Genomic DNA, 22,554 nt, shown 5'->3' on the forward strand with positions numbered 1-22,554 from the left:
TCCTTTAAGTCCTGTAAGTTGCAAGGTGGGACCTCCATGGCTCTTGATTTGTTTTTCCAGCACATCCCATAGATGCTCGATTGGAGTGAGATGTGGGGACACCTTAAATTCTTTGTCATGTTCCTCAAAGCATTCCTGAACTTTTTTTGCAGAGTGGCAGGACACATTATCCTGCTGAAAGAGGCCACTTCCATCAGGGAATTCAATTGCCATGAATCAACAGTTGGTCTGCAACAGTGTTTAGATAGGTGATCATATCAAAATAACATCAAAAGCTTCTCAGCAGAACATTGCCTAGGGCATCACACTGCCTCCGCTGGCTTGCCTTCTTCCCATAGTGCATCCTGGTGCCATCTCACCCCTGGTAAATGACACACACGCACCCGGCTGTCCGTATGGTGTGAAAGAAAATGTGATTCATCAGACCAGGCCGCCTTCTTCCACTGCACCATAGTCCAATTCTGGTGCTCCTATGCCTTTTGTAGGCGCTTTCAGTGTTCGACTGGGGTCGGCATGGGCACTCTGACCGATCTACGTCTACGCAGCCCCAAGCACGGCAAGCTGTGATGCACTGTGGCTCTGATATCTTTTTATCATAGCTAAAATTAACATTTTCAGCAATTTGTGCTACAGTATCTCTTCTGTGGGATTTGATCAGATGGTCTAGGCCAGTGGTCAGGGAACAGGGGTAAATTAACCCAAATGGGGTAAAAATTAAATTCCTGGGGGTAATGCTGCCGATTCACATGCTGTCAGTTGGATTGTAGACCCCTTTAAATGTGAAATTGCTGTTGTACCAGAAGAGCCTCAAGGGTTGGCAGAGGCACTTCTTGAGCTTCGATGAGGCTGATTATTACCTCCTGGGCTCCACTGCTTCCTATTGGCCAGTCTGTGTATATAAGGCAGGGGGGGCTTAGCCTCCCTGTCGGTTATAGCGTCCGCTGCCTGTGTGTTGCTGACCTGCTTGTTTCCTGACTTTCCTGATTGATTCTTCTTGTAACCTTGCCTGAACTCTTGGATTTTGCCTGTTGCCCTGACCTTTTGCCTGGATTTTGGATATTGCTTCTTTGCCTGTGACCCTGAAATTTGCTTGAATTTTGGACCTGTTTTAATGCTGTCAGCCCTCACCTTCGGCCTGTATTCTGACCCTTCTTCTAGCCACGGTTCCGTCACCCAGGTCTGGCCCCGGCCTCCGCTTCCAGTCTTCCAGTTACCTTATCCTACACTGTGGTTATCCTGATAAGCCTCTACTACCATAGAGAAATAATGGGGCTTCCGAGTACCGGCTAACGTTTTCCGTTCTATGGGAAAGGCAGCTGCTATAGGTGAAGACCTCTACTCGCCCAGTTCTAAAGGCTTATCAGTAACTGCGATCCTAACAATATCTAGTTCTTGCGTGGTGATGATGGTTTTAAATCAAATTAAATCTCACAGTAAAGAAATTGACCTGATTCAGCAGTTCAAATTCCAGCAAGTTTTCTTACTTAATATAGAGAGTATTATGTACTAATACCCTTTGCCAGCCTATTTATTGTGAAACAGTTCTGCGGGTTATAATATTATTATTATCGTAGATTGTCGTAGACACCAAAGTGCTCCACAGCGCCATACAGTAGGGAAGACAAGGTCATACATAAAACAGTACATACGTAAAACAAAAACAGACAAGGCAGACAAAATGAATGGAGACATGAAAACAAAGCGTATGGAGGACCCTACTCATTAGAGAGCGTACATTCTAAAGGAAAGAGGGCACAGCTGAAACAGGGGGAGCGAGTGTGGCTCAGAGTGGAGATTGGGATAATTGTGAGGGTGCATTAGTGTGAATAGTTTTATCGAGGATAAGGTCACCTCTTAAAAAGAGATGGGTTTTCAAAGAGCATCTAAAGATTTGAAGGCTGTGGGAAAGTCTGATTGAGCGTGGTTGGGAATTCCATAAATGAGGAGCAGCACAGGAGAAGTCTTGAAGGCGGGAGTGAGAAGTGGTTATCAGAGATGAGACAAGGCGCAGGTCAGAGGTAATACTGCTGACAAGCTGTTTGAAAAACTAAGGGATGTCATTGCAACATGGCTTATCCTGCTTGGACTCTCCTGAGGATATGTGATTTCTGATAATGCCACCAATATTGTTAGAGCATTACAGCGGGGGGATTCCATCACATTCCCTGTTTAGCTCACACAATCAACTTGGTGGTACAGAATTTTTTAAAAATGACATGCATGCGATGCTGTCTGTGTCCCCAAATATATAGGGTCTTTTTGGGGATTTTGCAACAGCATGTAGGGCAGGGGTAGGCAACCTGCGGCTCTCCAGGTGTTGTGAAACTACAAATCCCAGAATGCTTTGCCAGTAGATAACCAGCTGATTGGTGGCAAGGCATGCTGGGATTTGTAGTTTCACAACACCTGGAGAGCCACAGGTTGCCTACCCCTGATGTAGGGGAATGCAGCAGCTGCAAGAAGAATAGAATTTAGAAGGAATGGACTTTAGTCTAGCGTAGTGCAGAATACTTTATGTGTTGTGCAAGCTGCTGAAACCATTCGAAGTAGTTACCTGTGAAGAGAGTGCAGACACTGTTAGCTTGAGTCAAGTGAGTCCCCTAATTAGACTTTTTGAAAATCAGCAAGAGAAATTGAAGGAGGAAATGATACAAAGCAATTACGCTAATTATGTTGGACTTGTAGATTAAGTACAATATTCGCTTCACCAGAATCCAAGAGTTATCAACATCTTGAAATCAGATCATTACATTTTGGAAACTGTGCTTGATCCTAGGTTTAAGAGCTATGTCTTCTCTTTCTTTCCAACTGACCCAGATCTCAAGAGACAAAATGAGCTCCTGGTCAGCAAGCTGTCAGCTTAAGTGATACATGACACATTGATGTCTCCTCCTTCAGTTTCTCTGGAAATTGCTGCTAGGTAAAAACGTAGCTTTCCCAAGACACCCAGTGGTGATGCAGATGAGTCTGCACAACATTTTAACAATTGGTCTGAAGTAAAAGAATTGCCCAAAAATCGTGACAGCTCTTCCGTAAAATGAACTATAAATTCCATGAGGAAGGCCATTACCGGCAATTACATCAATATACACAGACTTCTGTGATGGTGGATTCAGGCGGGGATGAATTAATACTGTTTGAGGATGATGTACATACTGATGAGGGTGAATATGATGACAGTGTAGATTGCAGGTGCCGAGAGAAGGGAGCTTGCTGATGCTGGTATGCTTGGTAATATTTTGGGTAGAGTGGCATGTTAGCAATTTTATGTTGTTCTACAGTAAACTTTCACTTTTTATTAGAGAGGTGTTTTTTTCTTTAAAAAGGTACAAACTTTTTATTTACATTTTTGTTTCCCTGACTTAAAGCCACTATTCACTTGAACATATGCTTTAGCACATGAGGTAGAGGGGTTAGTAGCATCATGACTGAGACTGGAGAGTGACAGGAACAATGTGACTGGAGAGTGACAAGGACACTTCCAAACCTCGTTTTTCTGTATGAGCTGTGGCACAGTAAAATGTGACTGGAGACTTTTAATAACACTGTCAGCCCTATTATTGAATTTCTGTTTCAGCACTAAACACCACCACCTCTCCTATTTCTGGGTGAGCTATGGCACAATACAATGTAACTGCAGATTTTGAAGAACACTGCCAACCCTATTATTTCTGTTTCAGCAATGACAATTAGCAATGGAGCTCTCCTGTTTGTGTGTTAGCTATATAACACTGTACAATATGACTGCAGATTTAGACCAAGCCTGCCAGCCCTATTATTTCTATTTCCGCAATGACAATTAGCAATGGAGCAATGGAACGCTCCTCTTTGTGTTTTACCTATATAACACAGTACAATGTGAACCCAGATTTAGAAGACCAAACCTGCCAGACCTATTATTTATATTTCAGCAATGACAATTAGCAATGGAGCTCTTCTGACTGTCACTGGAAACTTTGAAGAACACTGCTACCCCTCCTTTTTCTTTTCTACCTATGACACTGCCCAAGTACAATAGGGACTGCTAATAACTGTGCTACCCATTCTCTGTCACTCTGTGAAATTGCGCTGGATCACCGTGGAGGGCGGTACTTAGAATCCAAAACTCACGAGATCCGTCGACATAACGATGATGTTTTGCTTCGTTTTCAATTCCGAGGACGCGCGTAAGTACCGAGCCGGCTCGGTACTCGTATCTGCTAAGTTCGGGTGTGTTCGGTTCTCGGGGAACCGAGCCTGAGCATCTCTAGTATCAACCTAGTTTGTATTGGTGTATTTTGCTGGCCAAAGAGAACTTTGTTGTTTTGCCATTTCAGGCAAAGAATTGAAAAATAGAAGCATTTTACTTTAACATATTGCTGTGTCAGCTGCTTCTTCACTGTTCATTAATGGCTGTACAAATTTTCGACATTGCCACCAGGCTCTAAATATGCATGAACCTTGAAAAAGTGAGTATGATCCTGTTAATATGTTCTTCATTGTGAAGATCAGAGGCACTGATAGATGCATAAACTAGGCGCCTGCTTCTAAGCATAAGGAGAAGATATTTTAAAATATTGAAATAAAAGTGCTTGGGAAACGAGATGTCAGTTCATGTCCATGGAACAAATGAATCCCTGTACTATTTAAACAACTGCAAGATTAACCATGGGAATTTTTTTGAATGTTATCACATTACAATATCCCATTAAAAATAACCTTGAAAAAGTCATTCAAGAGAGTTGAAAAATGTGGAAAAAAAACCATTTACAATACAGGAAAAAAAGATTATAAAAGCAGCTACTTGTGGAAGTCTAGTGACTTTCCTATAACCTAAACATTCAATTATTATAGCAATTGTTCATGAAATTAAGGTATTCTAAAATTGGTGAAAATGTATTTATTTTTCCATAAAAGATAAAGATATTATAGACTAGTGAATTTATTATTCCAAAGATGAATCCAAAAATGACTCATATCTGAGCAAATATAAGGAGTTCATATGTATCGGCTTAAGAGTAAAGATTGCAAAAGTACTTCCTGATGCTATCTACATCTGCTGCTATAGTAACATCTTCAATCTATGTATCTTGAAATGTTGTGAAGTTCTTAAAGAAAAAAAATTCTGTGGTCTTCCAAATCATATGGCAGCTGGGAGGTTTAATATTAATCCCACTTCCTATATTTCAAAATCAAACATAGCAGACATTAAGAAATCCGCTCAAACATGAATATAAAATCATAGAATTAATATTAATTCAGTCCGTCCTAAATATTCACTTTAAAATACACCATCAAGAAAAGCTTTTAAGATAGCAGTAAAATGAATACATAAGATGGTGGGCAAAGAAAAGGGCACTTAATTGTTTTTTTTTTTTTTTTTTTTAGAGATGATCACTATCTTTATTTTAATAACACTAGGCTTGTATTTTACATTTTACAAGTGGTTCATTTTGATTGAAGAGCCACTTGTGAGGCTACAACTTTATTTTAAACCCTATTTCAGTGTAAGTATTCATTTTGACAGCAAATGTATTCAATCCTATTTTTTTATTTATTTATTTTTATCCAGAAGTAAGTGGTCTTTTGTGGCATGAAAAATGCTTGAGAAAGCCATAGACCAGTTGATGACCAGTTAAAGAAAATTATGTTGACTGTATTAATGAAAAGGCTATAACAGCTGGACCCACTAGCACTGCCGATTTAATGTCAGCATTGTTACTGTCGGCAATCACAGTGTCAGCATTTTAGCAGTGTTGGGGAAATTGTAATACTGGCATTTAGCCTGTTGGCATTTTTATGTCAGCATTTCTTCCGTCGACGTTTCATACCCAACACATCAGTAGCCATTTCACTTGCGGGTTTCTGAAGGCTTGTACAAATCCACATATGATGATGATGACAACGATGGTCGCCAGCACTAGCTAGCCACTTATGATTGCAGATTGACCTCTGAGCTATCAAATGCTGCAAATGCAGGAAACCGTTCTTTCTGAGGGAGGCACATCTATGTAGCTGAAGTGCATAACAGAACTGGATAGTTAGCAGGATGCAAGACAGATATCAATCCTAACAGTGTATTATGTAGTTTCTTCCTCTGTTGTCTCTTCTTGTATTGATTTTACTGATTCTATGGTTTCTATGGTTTCTCTTGCAAGTTAATTATTTCTATATTGTTCTGTTTATATTTTGTTGATTGTAAGGCTCTGCGTATTCTGTGGAGCCTTATAAATAAATTATGATGATGACCAAGACACTCGCTGGCCCCAGTGCAGAAATTATAAATGTTCTGCCTTTCCTCTCCAGGGGCTTGCGGATCAAGCCCAGAATTTCCGCTGCCTAAGATGAAGTTTGAAATGGCAGCCAAGGTAATATGTATAATCCCCAGTAATTGGAGGCTTTGCACGAGTATTACCAGTATCGTGCCAAGCAACAGTAATATTCCCATCAGTTGCAATACACTAGTAATATGTTCCTCAGTAGCAATATGCACATCAGTATTAATATGACAGTAGTAATCACAGCAGAAATAGTACCCAGTAATATACCTATAAGTAAAAATATGCACAGTATTAGTAGTAATTACCACTAATTTGCCCATCTGTAGTAATAGTTACATGATGAATAGTGTTGTTCAGTACTATGCCCACCTGTAGTAATATGCCACTAATATACCAATCAATAATGATATGCAGCACCACTTACTGTAATGCAATACTATGACAATAAGTAATAAAGCCACTAAAATGCCCATCGGTGATATTAAGCCCCCAGCAGAAAGAGTAATGCCCGGTGCTATGCTAATCTGTAGTAAGATGCTACTGCTATGCTCATCAATGATGAAAAGAAGCAACACACAAAGCTGCTGGTGCTTTCTTGCCTATTAAAGAGCTTCAACATTGTGACATGATTGTGAAAATGTCGGCTTCCATCTGGTCTCTCCTAATGACTTATAAATGCAGGCAGTGAGTATACGTAATTCACATGATACTAGCTTAGCAGTGCAGTGAACGAATGGTTATAGCATTGCTCTCCCTCAAGCTTGGGGGCTCCAGTGCAAGTGTACTGCGTGCACTGTGGGTAGTAAGAGCATCATGTTTAAATACAATCACATGCACCTATGTATCATGTTGGTTAGTAGAACTTTCTCAGCCGCTTACGTTATATGTAGCAGTGTAACAGATTTCATCATCCCTTTTTCCTGCTGGAAAGGCTCATGAGAGCAATATTGCAAACGTTTCAAGATAAATGTATTGAAATAATATTTAACTATTATAAGGTGAATACTTTAAAACTCTCTCAACACCTAAATGATGACGTAATATGCAGTCACACATACATTCGCATACATTTACTAGGTGTGTTCCCTGGTTTGCAATAATGTTCACAGCCTTTTTTACCACAAAATGACATGAATTTTGTTCAGGACTCTTCTGAGACACATTTTGCAACTTGTGTGAGAAAGTGTATTTATAGGTGTTTTTCATTCGGGTAGGGTACGGTGCTGAGTACACCGACAACACTTACTCCGACATGTTCAGTCTGGACGGCTGCTTCACCGACGAGGATCCATGGCGACTCTTCTGTGAAGCGACTTCAAGAGCAGCGTTAACAGCGTCGCCTATCTCACTGACGTAATCAAGTCCCGCCGGCGTCTTCGTCCATTATGATTGCCTGAAGTCAGTTCACAGAAGAGTCGTCGTGGATCCTCGGCGGTGACGCAGCCGTCCGGACTGAACGTGTCGGGGTAAGTGTTGTCGGTGTAGTCAACATGGATATGCTGACTACCACCGCTTCATTCAAGAAGTGTAATAAAAAGCTTCAAACCTACAAAAATTACTCCTGTAATAAAGATAATACTGATGTCCTTTGTGATTAATTTAATATATAGGCCTCATCTGAGCAGCGCATGCTCAGAATAGGCCTGCTCACTGCTCGAGCAGAGTGGGGGCCAGGGCACATGTACATCGGCTGGGCCCCTACCCAAATTTCGCCGTGGCATCTGGCAATGCACTCTTCTGCCCCTGCATGAGTCTTCAAGTTTTGCAGTTTTGTAAATGACCTTTTATGTGTCTAAATTAGTTATTACTGCATGTACCATAGGATAGGTTCATCTTTGCTGATTCATATATCAAACATAATCAGTCTGACAACTGTAATGTTAATGTAGTTTTGCTGGAATCTACAGTGATGAGTGACAAGCAAAGAGAACAAATTGAACCATCCCCTAAATTGTTGCTTTTTGTTGTAATTATATCTTTGTTCTTTTGTAAATCAGAAAAGCTTCTCTTTATTATATGTGGTATATAACAACAGCCTAGGTTTGTGTGATGAGATTAATGTAAGAAATCATTATTTCATTCTCTGGTTTATATCAAAGTCCTGCCTTATCATAAACTATTCAAACTCCTCCAGCAAACTTTTCTCATCTTCTGAATCAGATTTCTTCATAGCAGCACAAAAAAGGCGCAGTTGGTTGCCACTCTGCTTTGTCATCTACAAAGAGACATCTCTCCTTTGTCTTTATAGTTTTCATCTATTTGTGTGCTTTTCTACACCGTAGGTGTAGCCCTTAGGCTCCCTGCAAGGCTTGCTTCATGTGATCACTGAAATGGGAGAAGAGAAGAACAGATTTTTTTTTTTTACTAAACCAGGACCTAACTAGGAGTTCACAGCTTAAGCCGTGGAGAGTTGCTAGTTCTCCTTTTGGGGGTCTTTCCAGTTGCTGTGTATTGTTTTACAAGACAGAGCAGAGCAGCATGATCGTAACACACAGTTGGCGCTACGCTATTTACTGTTGGTAAATATGCCCTTAAATAGTAATTGCACCACACACGCTCACACTTATCTATCCAATGCCCACTCCTCTAACTATTTTCTCAGAAAAAAAAAAAGATCAGTTAGCCATACAAATTTAAAAGTAAATAAAATGAGTATACAACTAATTGTATGTTGCCCCAACATGTGGCCATTTGGCCTATATGATAAGAACAGCCTTGGCAACATGTTTAATTATTTTAGTATAAGGCTCAGCAGGTCCCAGTGAGTGGTTTATTGAACTTAAAATGAGGAATTAAAATCGGTTTCTAAATTAAAGAATCTTTGCCTCTCAGTCCACTCTTCAAAGAGCCTCATTTCAATGCTATATAATGTTTTCCTCCCCATTTGTAATGGTAAAAAAGACCTATTTCAGTTAAAATGGGAAGCTGATCTTGGTAAATCACTAGACTCAAAGTATTGGGCTGACATATACAAAGATGTTGTAAAATCATCTGTTAATGTACACATCAAGGAGTATACTTATAAACTGCTATACCAGTTGTATTACGTCCCCACTAGGCTCAGTGGCCTATTCCAAAGTGCCTTGAAATCCTGTTGGAGGAACTGTGGTCATCAGGGGTCCTTCTTGCATATCTGGTGGAGGTGTCCCGTGCTTCAATCATTCTGGAAGGAAGTTATCGCTTTAGCTACCAATGTCACTGCACAATAGAACCCATTTGATCCTAAACACAGCTGTCCCAGATTTTCCCAAGCACAACCACAGACTCTTTAGACATATCATGAGTGTCTGTTCTATGGGATTTTTTTTGTTTAACAGTTCAATGTTATTTGTAAGTGTTTGTATTTATCTTTAATGCTTCTACCCACATGACCTCCTTCCCTAATTCCCCTCACCCTCCTTGTTTTTTGTCGCCCCCCCCATATTATTGATTACATTTGCATTGGAAGGCTTTGAGAAAGTGCCTTGCACAGGCACGAAACGCGTCAGCCGGGGTTTTTTGTGAACTGGATCCGGATGCACGACTGTCTCAGTACCTGAACTCTTACCATTCGTGCACGTCATGGGGTTATTACCAACACACACCTTTACCACCGGCCCCGGCATGCTCCGATCTCCACTGCCGGCATAGATACCAAAGCTGGAAGTCATCTGGCAAGACTCGTTTTTTTACCGGCGCGTGATTTACGCTAGAGCCGGGATTGAGAGATCGGGTCACTGGTACCGGACATTTGTCCTTAATACAGGAAGGAGCTGGTCCGGAAATCTCCGAAGGGAGCAACAAGACCACAGGCCGTGTGAGCTATACCATGACGGACTTCTGCTATTCAGGTGACTGTGTGGTTTACTTTATTCATTCATTATCTAAGGAGGAGTCTACATCTGACGATACTACTACTATTATTATTTATGCAGACCTGTCTACAGCAAATTGAGACTTTTCTGTCAGGTTCTCAATCTGGATGTGCTCTTATTTCTGTGGACTGGGTCTATCAAGTGTTGGGCACACTTTTTTTGGTTGCGCATTCCAATGTTTAATTAATTTTAATTTACATCCGCGGTTGTCTGCATGTTATTTCAGGATTGGATTTTATATCCTTATGCTATATATGTGATAGAGTGCTTTTTCACATTGTTTTAATACTGTGTAGTGTTTTTTGGCTTATGCCAACATCCGGTGTTGGATATATTTATAAAATATTTTGTACATTACTGTTCAGTGCCTCTTTTCATTTCTCAAGAGAACACCTGTTTTAACAAGGATTAATCCCCTTGTTTATTTGCATTGGAAGACCTTGTTCTTCTTATATATTTTGTTCCCTGTTGCCAACTATCTTCTCTTCTTGGTGGTTAACCTGTTTATACTATGGTATTCATGTAACCTTTACTTGTAACACCTTACAATGCTTTCAGTAAACAATATTTGGGGGATCAAAGTACTGAACAAAACTTCAAGTAGCATAGAGTAGAAGTGTGGTTTGGATAACATTTTCAACTCCTGCCGCAGGGCAGTCTTACCAGCATTATAGAGCAGTGCACTGGGGCCTACCTACACAACCACTCACAGGAGTAACAATGTAAATGATCAATAAAGTTAAGCTTATATGCTTCTAGCATGCGTGTGTGGTGGGGGAAGGGGGGAATTGGAAGGATAGGAGAAACAGCAGCTTTAAACAAATTTTTGTGTCAAAGGGTGCAGAATAGAGTCCAAGAAAACAGAAACAAAGCAACTGTTGCATCATAGCCTTCAAACTTCATTGTGCTCCGTTCCATTTCTTTCATTGTTTACGTTTAGTAGGTAGCAGAGGGAGGCAACTGACATGGACTGTTAAACATGTTAGAAGAACTTTAGAACTTTACTGCTTAAAAAAATTGTGTGTTGATTTTGTCTTGCCTATGTACAATTAGTATGTTGTTTTCAATCAAGATATGTATTCGAGACAGCAAGAGCGCATGTACAGATAACAGCTGATACTGAGGTGATTAGTCCACCTACATGGTTTAATAAAGAGGGTTTGAAGGTTCAGAATAAGTCTCCCAGAATAATATACTGAAAATTTTGTAAGCTTATATAGCCCCTATGCTCGTGAGGCCCCCTGGCAACTGCCCAGCGTGCCCATGTGTTAAGATGGCTCTGCTCCCCAGTTCTTAGGGACGCCACAGCACATACCACCTGAAATCTACATGTAGAGGGTGCATCCTCCTACTAAAAAGCTGCTGGCTTCTGCTCCTGCATGTCAGTTTTATACTGGGAGTGTGGCCAAGTACCATGCTTCTTGTCCCCAGGGAGAGAGGATGCTGCCTTCGGTTGAATTACTTTTCGTGCACCGAACAGGACTGTTACTTAAATGAATCCTGCAGAGAAACAAATGTCCATGTATATGTGCAGTTCAAAAATACTTAATACATCAGGTGACAGAAAAGCAGTAGTAGTTGCTGGTGTAGAAAGAGTGTGTGGCAGCAGCATTACCAGCAACCAATAATAAAGCAGCCATTGGTCACCTGCATTTCTGTTTAGCTACCAGTGGTGTGGTGTGGTGTGGTGTGGTGTGGTGTGGTGTGGTGTGGTGTGGTGTGCTATGGATGGAAGGAAGAGACATGAAAGATGAAAGAGTCACTGCAGAAATCTTAAAACATCCAGTTGCTGACAACATAAATGCCCCAAATAATTATCTGAACTCTTTCATGCACAGGGTGTGGCTATTTATCAGCGAGGGGTAGCTGTGTGTAGCCAGTGTTTATTTTTAGCAGCATCATACTTGCGGGTGGAAACAGTACCAAAGACATTAAGCACACTAAAATCAGACACTACTTTCTTGCATAGGACCCCAACACAATCCGCTCCTAATTTTCTAGAAAAACGGTTAAGTCACCTTAAGCAGCTGTTCACTGAGACATTACGAAGTTCCAGAAAATACACACTAACAAAATATACATGAACAAGAAGAGATCTGGGGGCTAATCCAGTTATGTCTGGAAATCTACACAATAAATACCTTTTCTGTATATAATTATTCAATTGTGCAGGAATATTCCAAATGGAAGGTTGGCTTATAGGCATGATACTTTTTCAACAGGAACTAAAACCAATGAGCAATATACAAATCATAAAGTATAATTGCACATCTATAAACCACTATATATTATGCATATGTCCACAAATAAGTAGACCTATGTAAGATTCACTTTGATGCATTTTGTCCTAATCATGGACTTTTTTAAAGGTGTCTGGACACTAATATGATCTTAAATAGTCCATCATTTCCAGCACACCCCTTTCAGTGCAGAATGGAGTGTGCTGGAATTGCAGAATGTAATAAAGAGCGAAAATATTATTTTCTTTTTTTTTTACTAAAAACTTAATTAAACATAAATATCTAATGAAGAATGAAAAAGCCATTCTTCTGTGAAAAAAATAAAAGCATGAAACGAAAATCCTGTCGGAGCATGTTAACGTGCTTCATTAGGGCTACAAAACTAAGCAGTATTCCATATGTTCTCTCTGTGTGTGTGTGTGTGTGTGTGTGTGTGTGTGTGTGTGTGTGTGTGTGTGTATATATATATATATATAATGTATATGTAGAAGTAGTTTGTTGGCTATCATCTTCCAGTGCGCTCAATGTAAAGCTACCAAATCTTCCATAGTTATTTAGTATAAAAACAGTAAGCTATTAGACCACATAGCGACAACGCGACAAAGTGACGCAGCTACAAATATTAAAAGCATCTTTTTTTTTGGTTGTAAATAATTGTTTGATTGCAAGAAGGAAACCTCACAACAACAAGACATAACGACAACGCAACAAAGCCACAAATCTTATTTTCTATATTGCATATTTGGTCTATTTACCAGATAATTTACTAATATATAAAAAACTGCTACACATTACAAATCGGACCCACGCAAAGCTAGGTGACCATGCTTGTAGATAGATATATAGATGGATATATGATATCTCTCTTACCAATTAGACCCCTGTGGACTTAAATAAAGGCTTTGTAAGGAGTATGTATTATCTAAAGCTAAATTACCTTTTTACATTTTTTCTGACGCATTCTTTTTACAGTTGTCTAACAGATGCTAGAGACGTATAACTCAGTGTAACAAATGTTTTAATTATGCTGCATTCAACTGGCTTAACGTTATGTGCTCACAGCCAATGCTTCCATAATCTTTATATTTTCCACAAATTCATGCAATACTATGCTGTATAAATAGCATTAGTTTGTGTGTTCAGCATCTTAATGTAACACTTAATATTCTATATGCCGACCATCATATACTTTATAGCATGCCACCCCTCAATGAAATATAAACCAATAATCAGATTTAACATCAATATGTTTGTTACGCTACATTCATATTATATGCTAGAACACATCCTGTCCATATATTGTAAAGTAATTCAGATGACTAGTATATAAAAAAATCTTTCTGGTGGCCAGTAAATCATGCACACCCTATTCTAGAGACTAGTAAATAATGTAGACCAACTTTATGTTTGCTAGTAAATACTGCTGACCAGTTTCTGGTGGGTAGCAAACAATGCCAACCTCCATGCTAATGGTTAGTAAACACTGGATACCTTAATTCTGGTGGTTGGTACTAATGCTTGCACCCGTGTTTGGGGACTCTCCAGGTAATGTGTTATTAATAAGACATGAAACTATTGTACTGAACGTTGTGTACCATTTGTAAACGGAGTAGTTTGAGTGTTTGGCTGAACAAGCAGTTCACAAGGGAGCCCATGGAACGCTTCACAAATTTGTGTGTCATCCTTACGCATGGGCTATGCTAATCTTCTCTGTATCATTCTAATTTTGGTATATGTACTGCCGAAGCACAGGAGCCCATGCAAAACGTACTTATGGTGAATGTTAGAGCTAGGAGGCTATGGCTAAAGAGTTTTCTTCTGATCCAGTTAATAGTGGCACACGCCACTATAAAGGCTAATAAACAACCTTAGTGGTTTTTCCACACTGTTTACAGAGAATGCTACAAAACCCCACTACAAATAAATTGTTCAGTCTATGCCTAGTAAACTCTTCTCAGCATGTCGATCATTGTGTTTAGATGTGGTGTTTATTCCCATCACTATTTGTTATACATGATTTGGCTCTTCAAAAGGGAGGGGATATTGAGCAGGGGCATGCTTAATGATATTCCTCTACAGGGTTTAACACCCACACTCATCAACCAGCGTAACATGTGTATGGACTACATCAGTGTGACAGCCAATGTAAAGCTCTCATTGCTTAATCAGCCATCTTTTGATATCCAGCATGGAATGTTGAAGGCGTGGGTTACCGCTTTTGTCTTGTTACCTTGGCAATAAAGTGGGGGAAAAAATAAATGCCATTCTTGTCATGAAGTAGCAAGGTTTTAGATAATGGTGACCAAAATGGAAGAAATTCAAAAGTGAGAAAGCAGCAATAGCATACGGGCTCATACTGTGCAGAAATTGGGTAGTAATGTAAAACTTCAGAAAAGATGTACAGGCAGGATTTGCAAGTCAAGTGCTAACCAATTATGTGTATAAATACTGCAGTGCTATTGTGTGAACACTTTACTGTTTCTCACACTAGTCTGGTTCTGAATTTTTAGCATTTTTGGGTTTGTGGAGGCTGCCGGGGGTGTCCTGCTTGGTTAATAAAAGCCTACTTCGGTACTGGTATGCATGATATCATTTAAGTTCCATTTCTCTCTGTAATTTCCATTCCAGAAATCTCTTAATCCATCAATGCCATTCATGGCATTTGGAATCAGCGGCATATCAGCAGGAATCCTGAGTCTGTTACTGCCAGAAACACTTAATAAGCCAATTGCAGAGTGCATTGAAGATTTACAGTCTCCTGCATACCAATTGTTAAACAAGGTAAGACATCAACGGATATAAAGAAAGGTACATTATCACGAAGACGGCTTGATATGTAGCCGATGTCAATTTACTACTTCTCCAATACAACCTGCTGTGTCTAACAAAACCAGCTCAGAGCTGTATTGTAATATCACAACTAAATAATTGGTTTATTGTGCTTTTTATAACAATCTTTAGCAAATTATTCCTGGGTCATGAAAATAATGGATTCCTTTTAAGGGAGTTATATGTAAACTTTATATTGTGCTTAATTGCCTTTAAAAACAAATATAATTTCACCTTCTACTCTAATTTGATGTATAGCTGCAATCGTTTGATGCATTTAATATTACAATGGGTAAAATACTAATATTAGGGCTAGTACTTACACACCATTTATATCTGCAAGGGGCATGTTGCTCTCCTGTGTTTTCAGTGGATCATGGATGATGCATTAGTAATAGTGATCTGTTTACCACTTAGCAACGAGATATACAGTTACATCATACTTACCTACTTTCTTCAGCTCCCTTCCGGGAGCCAGCCAGTGGAGGGGGGCGTGAAGGGGCGGGGTGGCCGAAATCGCGTCATTTCGGCCCCGCCCCCTGTGACGTCATGACGCAAATTGCGTCATTTGACAGCGGGGGCGGGGCCAAACGCCGCGATTCACCGGGAATCGCGGCGTTTGGGATCTAATTCTGCCCACTTCACTAGGAAGTGGGGCACTTCCTAGTGAAGTGGGCAGAATTCGGGAGATTGCCACACTCGCCCGGGAGTCCGGGAGACTCTCACAAAATGCGGGAGTCTCCCGGACATTCCGGGAGAGTTGGCAAGTATGAGTTACATACTTGGTACATACATTATTTGCTAAAATTACATTGAGTATTGTTAGTGTTTATCATGGCCATCTATTCATTGCTATTATAACAAGCATTTAGGCTGAAAGCATGATCCACTAAATGCGTTACAGGGAAACACCTTTCCCATGGTCTTAAACTGGTCTGTGAGTGTAAACATAACAAATAACATTTTATATAAATTATATACCTGCTTATAGAGCATATGAGCCTCAGGAATCGCCATTTATTGAGGTCTGCTCCCAGAAGAATCATTTTGGCGACATTATTATTAAATACGTTAAGATTTCAGCAATGTAGATAAAACAGAGTTTACAAAGTTACACAAAGAGGGAACATGGAACAGCCAAAAATATATAGTGACTGTCTGAAAATGAAAGCGGTAGTTCCCATTGCAAGACTGTGCACCAATCACGTTATGCTCACATAAAGTAAACATTTTACTTTAACCAGTAAACTTGCCTTGTAAACTGCAGGTGTCAACATTTTCTTTTATAGTGAATAACCTGATATGGTGTCAAAAGCTTACGTTGCAGTCAATGGAGAGATATTTACCTTTCAAATCCTCTGTTAATATTTAATAATTGGGTAGCGATGTTAAACTTCAAATGGTGTATTACATTTGTATGAATCACCCTAATATTAGGGTTATTACTTACAGCGATGTTTACTGATTGCCTTTGTGCTTACAATACAAAGCAACTTTTTTTTACCACTGCTGCAAAGCATGTGTATGCAGAATTATATACAGGACTTTAGATGCTATAAGCCATCGATACAGGAAAGGCACAAGAGAAAAACACAATGATTGACAATGCTTGTAAGTCAGCAAGCTGAATTAGACAGATACTGACCCAACATGACTTATAGTACAGCTATAGAACTAAACTATCAGTTTTAGAATATGCATTTCCATTAATATATCTTTAAAAAAACACACTGACAAACTTAAAAAGCGCCAATTTCAGCCTACCAATATGGAAAGTAAATAATTTTAGAGTACATAAACGCTTTATAAAAAGAAAATTAATAGTGCTGTTATATTTCATTTCCACATGTTGTTATTCGGAATTGGAACATACAGAATGCAGATCTTGCTCCCATTTACATTCTTCGTTAATAGCTTTCTCTTTTCACAAGATACAATTGCTTGGGGTTTTTCTTTTGGCAGTAGGAAGCCAATTCTGTGAGCTGCAATGGTTATGTAACTACAGCTATATTTAATCTGTCATACGCAGTACATAAAATGATTTAGTAATTGCAGTCAGGCCAATTATAGTAGCTGATTTTAATATGTTATTCATTTATGCTGCAAATCTGTATGTATATAACATGATTAACTCCTCTGAGAGGCCAGTGACGCCTCACTCATCATTATTCTGCAGGACAGCACAACTCAGGTTAGGCTTAGTACTTGTTGCTATGTTTAGTTGGGGAGTACAGAGATAGTAATTACTGTCATAAGCTTTTAAATAACAGTATCTTATTCCTTAGCATCGCATTCCTCTAGATATAGATCTTTATGTTGCTATAGGTTACTTGTAATTTCTTTTATTTCTATATCCATGTCATATTCATTTAATCAATAGCAAAAATAGCTTTTTTTAAATAGGCAAAAAGTAGGCGCTTGTAGAATAAATGCACAATAAAAAGAAAAATGCATTTATGTATTGCATTAGTACAAACTTGTACAATATTTTAAAATATTTTTGATAGTAGATGTCCTCCGCTTCCAGCACTGTGAATCACTTTAAAAGTAAATAATGACCATGATGACATAAATTAGTTTCCATGAACAAAAGACCCTAGTATCAAGCTTAGACTCACCTACTAATAATTTATTACTACATATGGTTTTAGGTATCGTAGCATACATTTTAGAATGTGGAATTCCGTTATGTGAGATGGATATTTTTAATTTACGCTATTACTGTAAGGTCTGCAGTGTAACCCCAATTAAATTCAGACATCCTGTTTACTACTCTACAACATTGCTGGGTACTGACATTACCTGTGAAGAAACTGACCACCATAGTCGGAATGTTTTTTGCGAGAAAAGTTACAAGGTCAAGTGATCAAAGTTTATCAATTAAACCACCTAACCAGATTGATCTATACAAAACACTAATACAGAGTATTAAGGAAACATTTTTTTATTTAAATTTTAAATTAGAGTTTCTCATCGAGATGCCAGAGGTCGCAACAGGGGTATATAACTATTATAAAGAAACATGACGGATTTAAAGATAGTGGTAAAGTGCACATGATTCAACTAGCCAGATTCACTGAGCATCCTCAATATAAAGATCATGTCTTCAAGTGTTTCATTCACTCCAGTGAGCTTCTTCCTGTTTAATGCAGTAGGTGACGGTCTGTATCAATCGGGACATTGCTGCACTTGACCATACCTTACACCTGTGGTTCCCAGGCTCTGTGTTGTGAAGACTGGATGAATAGTGGTTGGAAGGTTTGAAAACTTAAGTTCTCTGAACTTCAGCTGCACTGGTTGGAAAAGAAAACAGGTCCGCTAGTGAAAATGTATGTTCCTTTTAATCAGCATTTATGTATCACCATTACACATGGTGATACATAACATTGGACCATGCGGTTCTCACAACTTTGAGAGAAATACATGGTAGTTAGGCACAAAACTGGGAGCTGCAGGTGTGCTGGTGATGTGACTGAGTTTGGGTGATGACGAGTGGAGGACAGGCATGGGGGGCTGCTATTGAACAGGCAGATGCCTGTGTGGAGTGGCCAGCAGACTTCTCTGGCTGAGCAATATGTGATTGAGTTGATGTGCGTAGATTGTAAGGAAGTGGGTAGAAGAAGTGCCGTTATGTCATAGTGGCACATTACACCCCACTTCCAGCACGGGGTACACCAGAACAACTTGTACTGTACACCGACAAAGATATCAGTTTAGGGTCAAGTGTCATTCTGGTGAATAATAATAAACATTGTGTTACACAGACCATCAGCCTCCAACACAGAGATCCAGTGGAAAAGCACAGCTTCCTTAGGCACCGCTTCTCTCACATTTACCACAATACAAATATTGCGTGTCTAACACACACGTGTATTTCTCAAGATGCATGTCATTGTTTTCTAAGGTTTTCTGGTTCTATTTTTCAGGCAAAAGAAAGGGAAGCAAACACATGATCCAGGAAATGTACCATTGCAACCATCTGCTTTATCTGAGCTCTTGTTAAGCTTCTGACGTTACGCTAAGGAGGGTTAGCGCAAATATTGAATTTTCTAAGAAGATGGGTCAAAGAAATGTTACAAAAAGAGCACAAACTTACTGATTTTTCCCCATAATTGTCCACCGTCTGTGTCTTGCTCCATTCACTAACAGCTGAATGTAAATTGAACTTCAAGATCTGCGAGACACAGCAGGGGAAATCTCAGTGTATAACCACCCTGATAATGGATACTAAGCAGTATTATATATCTGCATTTAATATATATGTTGCACAGTCTGAGAATGTAAAGAGTATACAAGAAAAGTGATCACATTCTACTTGAAATCTTTTTTGAGCTTATGCAAGTGTGTGACATTGCGTATTAATGTTACATCCTATCTATTTTTATACCCTTTATGATTGCCGGTGTTTAGTGTATTATGTTTATTGAAATTAGGGAATATGTTTAAATAACCTTTAGCTAAGGAAAACAGCACATCTCTATTACAAGCGATGTGGTCATTTTTATGGTCCAAATGTACATTGTAAAGTTTGTTTAATAACTGGGGCTTTCTGTTACTGTGGTTTGTGGGATAATATTCTCATGCTGTTTTTAATATCTCTTTTTATAAATCAAGATTCTAAGTTTTCTATTCTTTCTTTGTAGTTGTAGGTTATGGTCATGTAACTCATTTTTATAGCTTCCTCAATAAAATGATAAACCTTTTTAGCATTTTTTTCTCAGCTGAATGTCTATATTAAAAATGTAAATAGTTTTATCCTGTTGATGTTATCCACAGCAGAGGGAATAAAACTTCTTAACCTGCAACATTTTCTTTTATGTTTTGAAATTGAATTCTATTCCAATCCAGTGACTCTTTGTGCTTTCTTGCTATGATTAACATTATGCTATAAAACTAATTGTTTCATGTATATCATTATTGTGATTATGGAAATAGCTTAATCTTCATCTACACGTTTCTGTGGAGTAGTAAGTAATATCCCCGCTGTGTTTGTTTTATGTTAGATTGTTGCATACAATGAAGGAAATTAACCTAGACTAAGGGCTAGATTTGCTAAGCTGCGGGTTTGAAAAAGTGGGGATGTTGCCTATAGCAACCAATCAGATTCTAGCTTTCATTTATTTAGTACCTTCTACAAAATGACAGCTAGAATCTGATTGGTTGCTATAGGCAACATCCCCACTTTTTCAAACCCGCAGCTTAGTAAATCTAGCCCTACGACTTAAAGGAGAGACAAATCTAAAAATATGTACCCTTATAATAATTGATAACATTTTGGAAGATTATGGCTTGGTTAGTGGCACATCATTGTGTTTCGGTATGTTCCCAAACCACACCCATCTCTCTAAGCATAGATAATGTAATCCCATAGGCACTGGGATTACACTATGTATGTTTTATACTGCGAGTGTTCTGATGGTCTTAAGTACATCTAATGCTAAGGAGCAGCAGAGAATCTTCCTTGCTGATGCCAAGTTCATATTGAACACACAGTTCTACTGAGCTAGCCTTGTCTTTGGGTTTGGGGACCCCCTGTTCTATTAAAATTCTGCTTTTCATTCTTGGTAGGTACACAATTACATATCTGATGATTTTCTGTGTAACACTTTTACTTAGTCCAAACTTTATTATAGACTGAAACACCAGGCAGAAAAGTGAGAATAAAGGACTTCCTAGCAAATCGCTCTAATAAAATATTATTTTGCATACAATACTAAAAGGACAGTGGGGATTTTGATTAGTAGGTTAGTAAAGGAATTTATTTAAGATTATGTGCCTATAAACTCCAGTGATGTAAATCCAGCTCCAACAATTATCGGATATATTCATTGGAATGCTTCATGCAGCAAAGAATTAACATACTCACATTTTGTTTTGTTTTAACTCAAAAGTTTTTATTAGATTTTCCAAAGAAGAAGAACAAAAAATAACACAAGTGAAGTATGACAGATTAAATATACCAAATATACCTATGTACGAACAATCATGATTTATCATTTAAAAACAATCATTTAAAAGCATCAGGTATTGGACACACATACAAAAAGAAATTAAATCAAACCAAAAAGAACAGAGACAGGGGTAAAGTACAAGCTAAAGGATAAAAGGGGGCAGGGTATGAGGGATGGAGTCAACTTCTGGAGCTGCTATAAACATACTCACGTTTTTTAAGCAGGGGACACAAACCACTTCTTTTCAGGAGACCAGCATAGGAATAATTGATCTAATGTATATTAATAATATTCAGGCCTAAATTTGTGGAAAAGCCTCATAGACCTGGATCTAGGGTGGCAGGTTTGTCTAAGGTAGCATATAGCTGTTACGAGCCGCGGCGTGCTCACCGCCGCGGCGACTCGTCTCCTGGTCTCCCCGACGTCCCGGCCGTCACCTTGACGACCGGGACGTCACTTCCGGTCGTGATCCGGCCTTTGCCAAGGCAACGGCCGGACGTTTCCTCCGCAGCTCCGCGTCCCGGCAATGAATGAAAGCCGGGCACGTGCGCAAATTGGTCCCACCAGCCTGCGGGCTGATTAATGAATATAATTAATTTTATGCAGGGGGCTGTGTAGACTTCAGAGCTAGGCTCTGTTTGGCTGCTTGTTGTATTTAAGGCTTAGCCTCCCTGCCGGTTATAGCTTCCAGACCCCTGTGTTGCTGTCTGCTGCTGTACTGTTGGTGTTTAACCTTTGGACCTCTGTTAGCCGTGTATGACCAGTGCCTGACCTCTGGATTTGTCTTTTGCCTGTGCCCTTGATCTTTTGGCTTGTACCTTCGTTTCTGCTGATTTGCTCGTGCCCTCGACCCCTGGCGTATTTTCTGACGATTCTATCTAGCAAGTGACCCTTGACCTCGGCCTGTTCTCTGGATTCGCTGTCTGCCATTACCCTCTGCTCCTGGGTTCTCCGTAGCTGGTACACATCACACGTCCCTCTGTAGTCTGCGGCCAAGTCTGTCCCCACCACTAGGGGCTCCAGTGAACACCAAACTGTCAGAGCAGACTCCGGGTGTTGTTGTACTGGCTGGAGGGGTTCCTGACAATAGCCCCTTGTTTCAGCATCTGAGCACATTATTATTTTCTAATGTTTTGTCAGGTTTCTGTTGGTGAATTGTAATTATTATTATTATCTTTTACTTATGAGGCGCCACAAACGGTGCGTAGAGCCATACATAGAGCATGGCATAACAATACAGGGTAACAATACATGGCATGCAAGGTAGTAGAAAAGCAAAGTGCAATAAGTATACACAAGTACCAACTAGCTAAGAAAAGTGCATAGGGCAAAGAGGTTAAAGTGAATTCCAGTGTACAGATAAAAAAGGGAAGGAGGGAGGGGGGGAGTTAATAAGGGGTTGAGTCCCTGCCCAGTAGAG

At 39.4% G+C, this 22,554-nt stretch overlaps 1 protein-coding gene and 1 non-coding gene across 3 annotated transcripts in view; one reads left to right on the top strand and one right to left on the bottom strand.

Moving 5' to 3' along the window:
* LOC142161143 (solute carrier family 22 member 15-like) overlaps positions 1-20,026 on the top strand; it is a 128,487-nt gene extending 108,461 nt beyond the window's left edge. Inside the window, exons 11-12 of one of the 2 annotated variants that reach the window (XM_075216437.1) lie at positions 14,983-15,135; positions 19,110-20,026. In XM_075216437.1, the coding sequence (XP_075072538.1) occupies positions 14,983-15,135; positions 19,110-19,136 (180 nt within the window). In that variant the 3' untranslated portion in view covers positions 19,137-20,026. Of the gene's footprint in view, positions 1-14,982; positions 15,140-19,109 lie in introns of those variants that run through there. The other variant, XM_075216439.1, reaches the window with a different exon arrangement.
* Positions 14,002-14,104, bottom strand: LOC142095981 (U6 spliceosomal RNA). Its single transcript, XR_012678047.1, has one exon. It is a non-coding gene; the product is annotated as a U6 spliceosomal RNA (small nuclear RNA).
* Positions 20,027-22,554: the final 2,528 nt, after the last annotated feature.

Source organism: Mixophyes fleayi, chromosome 6, assembly GCF_038048845.1.
Source record: "Mixophyes fleayi isolate aMixFle1 chromosome 6, aMixFle1.hap1, whole genome shotgun sequence".
Taxonomy (NCBI): domain Eukaryota; kingdom Metazoa; phylum Chordata; class Amphibia; order Anura; family Limnodynastidae; genus Mixophyes; species Mixophyes fleayi.